The sequence below is a fragment of the Peromyscus eremicus genome, chromosome 1 (genome assembly GCF_949786415.1).
Source record: "Peromyscus eremicus chromosome 1, PerEre_H2_v1, whole genome shotgun sequence".
In the NCBI taxonomy this organism is placed as follows: domain Eukaryota; kingdom Metazoa; phylum Chordata; class Mammalia; order Rodentia; family Cricetidae; genus Peromyscus; species Peromyscus eremicus.
Genome location: NC_081416.1, coordinates 164,956,750 through 164,967,374, shown reverse-complemented (window position 1 = coordinate 164,967,374; position 10,625 = coordinate 164,956,750). Strand labels below are relative to the sequence as shown.

Genomic DNA, 10,625 nt, shown 5'->3' with positions numbered 1-10,625 from the left:
AAGTCTTCTTTTGACTATTGTGAGGATGGTCACTTTAATCTGCTAGAGTGCTTACCTTTAACATATTTTCTGTAGTTAACACGTGGTTGAGTCTGCTTATTTTCAAACCTAATCGGACAATCTATACTTTATACTTTAGGTTGAGATCATTTATGATACATTTAATTCGATTAGTGGTATTACAAGGATCCTCTATTCCCTTGACATTCGTTTTCTATCACGTTCTGGAATAAAAAGAAGTTTGTGTAAATATAAGAAACAACAAAAGAGATTTTGAAAGTTCGTTCATGTCACCTTACAACAGAAGTAGGTTTATTTCTACAAAAGCGAAGTGAACGTTTGTATGTGTTTAGGACACCTTCACGTGCTAGTCACTCATTCATCCTTCAACATGGGAGGTTCGACAGAACTGTCTAATGGTTTAGGACACCTTCACGTGCTAGTCACTCACTCATCCTTCAACATGGGAGGTTCGACAGAACTGTCTAATGGACTGTTCTATCAATAGAAATCGATGTGGTCCTCAGTCACATTTTTAATCTAGACAGCAGGGACAGTGAACCCAGGAAGGGTCCAGCACACATGGCTCTCTGAAGTCTCTGATGTAACCTGCCCGTCCTCTCCACGTTTAAAACCAAACAATTCTGTAGTTCTGTCTTTTGAAATGTATCATAGTCCCTACCATCGCACAGAGAGGTGGAATCCTTCTGTAGTGGGTCTCAGGGAAAGCGTGATCAAAGCAGTTATGTCTCGATCTGATTTTATTCCAATTCTGCACTTTCAACTTGGGTTCAGCCGGGCGTTGGTGGCTCACAACTTTAATCTCAGCACTCAGGAGGCAGCAGCAGGTAGATCTACGTGAGTTCGAGACCAGCCTGGTCTACAAAGGGAGTTCCAGGACAGCCAGGGCTACACAAAGAAATTCTGTCTCAAAAAAAACAAACCCTTAGGCTCGTCTGTACATTCCATAGGAGAGAAAATACATTACGCGAAGAACCCGGAAGCACGTTTGGAGAACACCCGGGAGCTTACGCTTTAAGCGCGCAACCCGTGGGAACTCCTAGAAACCACTGGGCGCAGCTCCCAGATGGCCTGCCCAAGCTGCATGCTGAGATTTCTCTGGAGCGGTAGGGTTTCCCGGGATAATGCCTCAAAAGACTCTATTTCCCAGGGTCCACCGCACCGGAAGTAACTGATGGTCTCGCTACTGCGGAAGCTCATAGCTTTCTGGTGGGAGTAAGAAATTGCTGTTTGGCGTAATTCTCCACCGAGTAAGGCAGGAGACAGCGGGCTGGGTGTGGACCGTGGGGTGGGGTGGGTGGATCAGCATCATGTGTGTGAGTGTGTAGAGACAGTGACGTGCGTGTGTGTGCGTGCGTGTGTGTGTGTGTGTGCGTGTGTGTGTGTATGTGTGCGTGTGTGTGCGTGTGTGTACACCTCGAGCACTCTGCATTGTCTGGGTCACTGTGCTAGTCGCTTTCTGCTCCTGCTTTCTCTCACCGCCACAGGGGCTGAAGCAGAGGACCAGGCTTCAGTAACGAGAGGTCAGGGACGGAGTCTGAGGGAAGCGTTCCCTGAGGTCCAGACTTGAGCTTGGGGCGAGCATTTGAGGCCGGAAGCGCCTCCGAGGGTCGCCTAGGAGGGCAGCTGCTTGTTGAGTCCAGAACTTTCTCAGAGCTCTAGCCATCGTGAGTGTTGTGGGAAGTGAAGGAGAGTGCTCACTCGGATGCACAGCCTGGGGTCTCGTGCTTGCTCGGGCTCCCGAGTCTGCCGTTATTCAAATGAGGGTCTGGAGAAGAATGCGAACATTACTGCTACACATCTAAGATTGGAGAGTGAGTTTGCTCTTTCGTTCGGTTTGAGAAACGAGGTTGTAGTTTTGGAATATAGAATTATCTCCTCGTCCTGTCCACTTTAATTCGAAGAGAGGTGTCTAGTCTTATTGCAACTTGATATGCCATGTTTGATTGATTTCCCCGGGAGGCCTGCCTTTTCTGAAGGGAGAAGAGGAGTGGGTGGGAGGTTGGGACGCAGGGACCGGCAGGGTAGGAGGAAGTGGAAACCGCGGTTGATATATAATATATGAGGGAAGAATTTTTTAAAAAAGAATATAGAACTGTCTTAAATGGGAGGAACATGCCAATTGATAACTTCACCATTTTGGTCCTTACACTATCCCTTCTCTTTCCACTTAATAGTCACATAATTCTGTTAGAGATCACTAACATCTTCTCTGTACAAATCACTCCCTGATGTTATAGATGGGACCCTCCAGAGTTAACATTAGCGCTTTCAAACCCTGAGTTCCTAAATTGCTGTTTTGATGACATCACAGACTAAGTGGCCATTGATCTTTAAAGGCCTTCCTTTCAAAGCAGGGGAGGAATGGGGGTGGTAGGTGATTTCTGTTCACTCATGAGGATTTCAGGAGTGGGAAAGTGATAGCACTAAACTTGGTATCTTTGAGAGCTAGTGATTTTCAGGGTGTCAATGTGTGGAAACGGGTAATATTGGCCAGATCCCGACGAGCAATGCTGTGGTTGAATGTGGGGATGTGGATCTGTGGTATCCGGGTTGGAGTCTTGATTCTGTCCTCTTAAGGCTATATCTATGCTTGTCATGTACCTTAGGGTGACTGTTGTAAAGCCTGTTAGTGCAATGCTAGCTGTATAATAAGGGCCTGATGTGTTTTAGTTGTTGCTTTATGTGGTTATTTTGGGTTTTCTGTAGTAAAAGGGAGTGTTAGAAATAACGTGATTACTGGTTGTATTTTTAAAACAATGATCAAAAAAAAAAAAAAAAAAAGGCTTTCTGGTATACCCTTGAATCTGAGCACTTGAGAAGCCAAAGCAGCAGGACCTCTGTGAGTTCACAGTCAATTTGGTCCACGTAGCAAGTTCCAAGCTAGCAGGGCTACACAGTGAGACCTTGTCTCAAAAATAAGAAGTACTACACAGAGAAACCTTGTCTCGAAAAACTAAAAAAAAAAAAAAAAAAAAAAAAAAGTAAAAGAAAGTGAATGTACTAACGTACAGAAGAATTCTTTTAATTTTCAGATTAAATGTTTTGAATTTTGTGGCAATGATACATACTTTGGAGTCTTTATGTCCTTTGGCATGTCTAAATCTACCTGTCACATTTTTTAGTGAGCACACTTAATGTCTACTCTCTGAGTCTTTCAGAACCATTAATCATAGTCACTGTGTTGCACAATGTATCTGGAACTTGGGTTGTGGAGCTGTACTTGAGTAGTCCTTGATCAGCATCTTCACAACTCCCTTATGGATCTACATCTCCCACTCTCAACCACGATGTTGCACATCCCGCCTCAGCCACTCACACCTCCATTACCTCAGTCACTCACACTCCATTACCTCAGCCACTCACACCTCCATTACCTCAGCCACTCACACCCCTATTACCTCAGCCACTCACACCCCCATTACCTCAGCTACTCAACCTCCATTACCTCAGCCACTCATACCTCCATTACCTCAGCCACTCACACCCCTATTACCTCAGCCACTCATACCTCCATTACCTCAGCCACTCACACCTCCATTACCTCAGCCACTCACACCCCCCTTACCTCAGCTACTCACACCCCCATTACCTCAGCCACTCACACCCCCCTTACCTCAGCTACTCACACCTCCATTACCTCAGCCACTCACACCCCCATTACCTCAGCCACTCACACCCCCCTTACCTCAGCTACTCACACCTCCCTTACCTCAGCCACTCACACCCCCATTACCTCAGCCACTCACACCCCCATTACCTCAGCCACTCACACCCCCCTTACCTCAGCCACTCACACCTCCCTTACCTCAGCCACTCACACCCCCATTACCTCAGCCACTCACACCTCCATTACCTCAGCCACTCACACTCCCATTACCTCAGCCACTCACACCTCCATTACCTCAGCCACTCACACTCCATTACCTCAGCCACTCACACCTCCATTACCTCAGCCACTCACACCCCCATTACCTCAGCCACTCACACCTCTATTACCTCAGCCACTCACACCTCCATTACCTCAGCCACTCACATCCCCATTACCTCAGCCACTCACATCCCCATTACCCACCATTTAACTTGTTCTTGTGATAGAACATTTTCAGATTCAGCATGAGTGAGATGGTAGATATTTGTCTTTTTGTTAAAGATTAAATATTTTTCTAAGTTCTGTGTGTGGGGTTATACGTACATGAGCACAGGTACCCTTGGAGACCAGATGTAAAGGATCCACTGGAGCTGGAGTTACAGGCATTGTGAGCTGTCAGGGAATTGAACTCCTGACCTCTGGAAAAGCCATACCAGCTCTTAGCCTCTGAGCCATCTCTCCAGCCCCACCATTTGTCCTTTTGTCTTTAGCTTATTTCCCTTGTTTTCCTCCATGTTCACCCATATTGTAGTAAACGGTTGGATGTTGTTGCACTGTGTCTGTGAACCTCATTCTGGATTTGCTTTGTCCATTCATCCTTTGGTAGGATGGCATATCACAGATATGTAAATTATTCTGGAATAAATGTGAGAGTGTAAATGTCTCTTTGAGGTACTGATTTGATTACCCTTGTATGTCTCTACTCAGTAATAGGAAGGATGGATCGTGTCACAGTTCTAATTATAATTGTTTGATGATCCACGGTATTGTTTTCTATAATGACTGTATTAATTTACATTCCCTCCAGTAATATGCTTTTTCCACCACATTCCTCCCCCCTGCCCCCCCATTATCTTTTCTTTCTAATAATGGACACTTCTTTTAAAAGATTTATTTAATTCATTTTTTAATACTTGTGAGTGTTTTGCCTGAATGTCAGTATGTGCACCATGTGCATGTCTGCTACCCAAGGAGGCCAGAAGAGGATGTTAAATCCCCTGTAGTGACAGTTATGAGCCACCATGTGGGTGCTGGGAATTGAACCCAGGTCCTCTGCAAGAGCAACAAGTCTTCTAAACCACTAGGCCATCTATCTCTCTAGCTGCCCCACCCCCACCCCGTAATTGACACACTGATCAGGCATGAGGAGGCCTCTCATTGTGATTTTAATGTGTATCTCTCCTATGCTTATTTTTCATGTACCTCTAATAGGCCACATTGATATTCCATGTGGGGAAATGTCTATTTCCGTGTTCTCCTGTTTCTTAATTAGCATGTGTCCTTGTCCCTGAATTTTCTGCATTCCTTTGCTGTGAAGGAGTTTAGATGTTAACTCCTTATCAGATGTGTAGTTTGCAAATATCCTCTCCCATTCTCTACATTATCGCTCTACTCCTGGTTGTTTACTCTGCTGTGTAAGGTTTTTAGTTTGATTTGTCCATTTTCCTTTTGTTACTTTTTTTTTCAGTGCTACCCAAAACGTTCAGTGTCATGGAGTCTTTCCTGTATATTTTTTTCTAGTAGTGTCAGTTTCAGTTCTTAAATTTTAATCTGTTTTGAGTTGACTTTGCATGTGGTGTGACTGAAGGTCTAGTGTCCTTCTCCTGAATGTTAATATTCAGTTTTGCCAGTACCACTGGTTAGAGGCTAGCCTGGGACTTTGAGCAAGCCTCCTTCTTCTGTGTGCCCAGTGCTGGAAATATAGACCTATGTCACCACCACTAGGAGGCTTCCTACTGGCCTTCAGGATCACAAGCTTCATGAAACATAGACAGTTGTAAATGTCATGAGGTCACACACTGAACTATCACAGACATGTGGGCTGGGGTGATGGCTCAGTGGGTACAGTGCTTGCAAGCATGAAACTATGCAATGCCAGATGCAGCAATGCATGTCTCTAATCCCAGCCCTACCACTGCAAGATGGGAGGGAGAGACAAGAGAATCCCTGAAAGGCTAGCTAACCTGGTGTATCCAGAGTCAAGAGGGAAGGAAGAATTAAGAAAGAAGGAAAATTTGTACGTGAATTTTGTGGGGAGACAAAAAATGTTTAATTTTGTAAGATTATCAAATGTGTACTTGAGAGTTGGGCATGGTGGTGCATGCCTGTAATCTCAGCATGGGAAATGGAGGAAGCAAACAGTTTCAAAGTGTATTAAACCAAGGCTTAGACCTGTTGATCTAGAGCACTGGTTCCCCATTTGGTGATGGCTGTTCCCTAGGCCAACGTTGTAGGGAGTTCTGAGGATGTGTGTGCTTCTCGGATCTTGTGAGTAGAGGTTGATGCTGCTGAAGGTTGTACAGAGCACAAGATAATCCTCCTGCACACCCCAACACAGAATAATTATGTCAACATGCTGAGATTGAGAAACCCAATTACAGAATTAAGACTTAGGACACCTGGAATGAATTTAATATTATTTTGGGCAAAATATCCTATGGTGATATTTTATTTGTATTAAAATGTTATTTGTATGTTAATAAATAAAGTTGCCCGGGGGTCAGAGCTATTAGCAAGCCATAGGAAAGCAGGGCAGTGGTGGCATACACTTGTAATCCCAGCACTTGGTAGGCAGAGCTAGGTAAGTCTGTGTGTTCAGGGATACAGCCAGTATTGGATACACACACCTTTAATCTCAATACCAATCATAGAAAACCTGGAGGTCTATACAGACAGGCCGTGATGAGGCGGTCATGTGGTTGGGTTTACAACCAATGAGAAGGCAGAACAGGAACTCTATATAAAGGCTTTAACACAGGGGTAGCTCTGGTTCGGAGAGGTAGGACCACTGCAGGAGGAAGGGTAAGGTTTTCGCTCTTAGCTCTGACCTCTTGACTTTCTTCTTTGCATTGGTTCTGTGTTTCTTATTTAATAAGAAGGTTGGTTACATCTACAATATCCCATAATTATGGAAAAAATGAAACAAATCATACTCACATCCTGTGACAGAGTGTTTTGTACCTAATTATCTTCATAAAAATCATGGGTCTGTGGATTGTAGTATGGTTATCCTTTATTTTGTGACTTTATTTAAGTGAGTACATGCTATGTTTATCTTTGGGAGTCTGGGTTACCTCACTCAGGGTGATATTTTCTAGTTCCATCCATTTGTCTGCAAATTTCATGATGCCATTGCTTTTAACAGCTGAGTAATACTCCATTGTGTAAATGTACCACATTTTCTTTATCCATTCTTTGGCTGATGGACATCTAGATTTTTCCAGGTTCTTGCTATTACAAATAAAGCTTCTGTGAAGATGATAAAGTATCCTTGTGGTAAGGTAGAGCATCCTTTGGGTATATGATCAATAGTGGTGTAGCTGGGTCTTAAGGTAGATCGAGTTCCAGTTTTCAGAGAAACCACCATATTGATTTCTAAGGTGTACAGCCACACAAGTTTGAACTCCCACCAGGAGTGGAGGTAGAAGAGTGTTTCCCTTGCTCCAAATCCTCTCCAGCATGAGCTGTCACTTGCGTTTTTGATCTTAGCCATTCTGACAGGTATAAGATGGAATCTTATAGTCGTTTATTTACATTTCCCTGATGGCTAAGAATGTTGAACATCTCAAGTGTTTCTCTGCCATTTGAGATTCTTCTGTTGAGAATTCTCTATTTAGATCTATACCCTGTTTTCTAATTGGATCATTTGGTTTGTTGGTGTCTAGTTTTGTGAGTCCTTGATATATTTTGGAAAATCAACCCTCTGTCAGATGTGGGGTTAGTGAAAATCTTTTCCCATTCTGTAGGTTGCCATTTTGTCCTATTGACAGTGTCTTTTGCCTTACAGAAGCTTTTCAGTTTCGTGAGGTCCCATTTATTTATTGTTGATGTTAGTGCCTGAACAATTGGTGTTCTGTCCAGGAAGTTGTCTCCTTTGCCAGTGCGTTCAAGGGTATTCCCCACTTTTTCTTCTGGTCTGGATGGGGAGGTGGGCATGGGACCAGGAGAGATCAGGGGAGGATGGAGGGAGAGAGTACTGGAAAAGACAACTAGAATCAGGGGCATCTCTGGGATGAGCTCAAAACCTAGTGCAATGGAAACTCCCAGGAATCTATGAGGGTGACCCTAGCTAAGACTCTTAGCAATGAGACATACAGAGCCTGAACCAGCCATCTCCTGTAACCAGGCAAGACTTCCAGTGGAGGGAATGGAACCCCAACCCAACCACATTACCTCTGACCTACAATTTGTCCTGCCTACAAGATACGCTGGGACAAAGGTGGTACAGAAATTATGGGAGTGGCCACCCAATGAGTGGTCCAGCTTGAGACCCATACTAAGAGAGGGAGCTCACACCTGACACTACCTGAAGGGCCAGAACCCAGAGGCTGGATAGCCCAGGTACCTAAGGTAGAACCAAACATGACTGCCAAAAAAGAAAAAAAGTCAAAGAAATGATTCCTAATGATGTTCTGCTGTACTCATAGATCGTTGCCTAGACCAACTGTCATCAGAGAGGCTTCACCCAGCAATGGATGAAAACAGATACAGAGACCCACAGACAAACAGTGGGCATACCTTGGCAAATCCTATGGAAGAGGTGGAAGAAGGATTGTGGGAGCCAGAGGGACCAAGGGCACCATGGGAAAACACGCATAGTCAATTGTTCTGGTCTCATGGGGCTCACAGACACTGAACCACTAACCAGAAAACTTGCATGGCTAACCTGGGCCCTCTGCAGTTGTGTGGCTTGGTCTTCTTGTGGGAATCCTGGCAGAGGCTGTCTCTGACTCTGTTGCCTGCTCTTGGGACCCTTTCTTTTTCTTTTTTTTTTTTTAAAGATTTATTTATTTATTATGTATACAGTGTTCTGTCTGCACATATCCCTGCAGGCCAGAAGAGGGCACCAGATCTCAATACAGATGGTTGTGAGCTACCATGTGGTTGCTGGGAATTGAACTCAGGACCTTTGGAAGAGCAGTCAGTGCTCTTAACCTCTGAGCCATCTCTCCAGCCCCGGGACCCTTTCTTCTACTGGGTTGCCTCATCTAGCCTTAATAGGAGAGGCGGTGCCTAGTCTTGATGTAAGTTGATATGCCATGGCTGGCTCATGTACATGGGAGGCCTAAATGTTTCTGAAGGGAAGGGAAAAGGAGTGGATGGGGGCATGTGGGGGAGATTCAGGGAAGGACTGGAAGGAGAGGAAGGAGGAGGAGGGAAACTATGATTGGGCTAAGAAATTAATGAATTGATTAATAAAAAAATTATTAATAAAATTTTTTTAATAAAAATTTTTAAAAGACAATTACAGTTTAATTGATACAATGGAAGCCATAATCATATCTGAGGGAAAACACTCAGGAAAGTGTTCCATGGTGTGCTATCCCATTCACTCAAAGTGGGTTTGGAGTGCTGAACACTGCCTGAGGATTGCAGCTGCAGACCCTCCAGCTTTGCTGTGTCTCACTCAGCCCCGAGTTTTCAAAGGAGTTATAGTTTGGATGCTGTTACCCCGTCAGCCCTGAAAGATGGGATTCCAGTAGGAAGATCTGCTTACAGTAGAAGGAGGGGCCCAGTCTAGGGCTAGCTGGATCTCAGGATGGAAGATGGGATCCCTTCTGCTGGCATCTTCTGGAGGAACTAAAGACAGTTACGCTTATTCTCTGTACATCCACATTGAGCCCTCATGCAATGGGTTGTCTGGGGTTAGGACAGAATCATCTTTGTGTAGACTCCTGTCTGCTTCTAATTTGTGTGTGGGATGCTATGAGCAGTGGGAGAGGAGTGTGTGAGTGGGGATGCTTGAGAAATAAAAGTAGTCAATGAAATCATGCTGACCTAAGTCAGTCTGGGAACATCAAGTCACAATCCATTGAAAGGCTTTCTTTTTGTCCCCCAGGGGAGGATCCTGAAGAATGGCCAGCTCTAGTTCTCAAGACATGGTCTGTGTAAGTTGACCTTTGTCTCTTTATATAGGGTGACTTTCAAGTTAGGTGACTCTTTACTCTCTTTGTTTCCTGAAGTTTCTCAAGGACCTGAAATCCTCCAGCCCAGTCTGCCCCATTACAGTGAGGGCTGGAAGACCAGAACACTTCCTGTCTGTAGCTAGAGTTTTCCTGCCTTGCCCACAGTCGGGACAAATCTTTGTCACCTGCCAGTCCCACAGCCGCTCAGACCCAACCAAGTAAACACAGAGACTTATATTGCTTGCAAACTGTATGGCTGTGGCAGGCTTCTTGCTAACTATTCTTATATCTTAAATTAATCTATTTCTACAAATCTATACCTTGCCACATTGCTCGTGGCTTACCAGCATCTTCACATGGCGGCGGCTGGCAGTGACTCCTTCCGCCTTCCTGTTCTTTCTTTTCTCCTCTCTGTTAGTCTCGCCTGTACTTCCTGCCTAGCCACTGGCCAATCAGTGTTTTATTTATTGACCAATCAGAGTAATTTGACATACAGACCATCCCACATCACTTCCCCTTTTCTTTTTTATTTTTAAAAGAGGAAGGTTTTAACTTTTACACATCTCCAAAGCCAGCTTGGTATATTTGGGAATTTGGGCATAGCTTCTCTTACTACTTCCTGCTGGAGGGGGGGGGGGGCGCTGTATCTTATGGGAACACAAAGAAAATTTTAGGATTATGGAGTAGTCCATGAGGGTGTATCATCTGAGCCAGTTGCCTTGAAACGGTTCTGGATGTTGGATCATCTGAGCCTTGGTGTCATTGGAGACCTTTCAGGGGGTCTTGGCTGGTCAAACTGATGTATCTTAATCTGGAACAAATCCATA

The 10,625-nt window shown here is 44.5% G+C and overlaps 1 protein-coding gene across 2 annotated transcripts in view; it reads left to right on the top strand.

The window, feature by feature from the left end:
• Positions 1-1,192: 1,192 nt before the first annotated feature.
• The window catches only part of LOC131924101 (zinc finger protein 60-like), a 33,448-nt gene continuing 24,015 nt past the window's right edge, over positions 1,193-10,625 (top strand). Inside the window, exons 1-2 of one of the 2 annotated variants that reach the window (XM_059279340.1) lie at positions 1,193-1,271; positions 9,732-9,780. In XM_059279340.1, coding sequence (XP_059135323.1) covers positions 9,748-9,780 — 33 coding nt within the window. In that variant the 5' untranslated portion in view covers positions 1,193-1,271; positions 9,732-9,747. The remainder of the gene's footprint in view (positions 1,272-9,731; positions 9,781-10,625) is intronic. The other variant, XM_059279328.1, reaches the window with a different exon arrangement.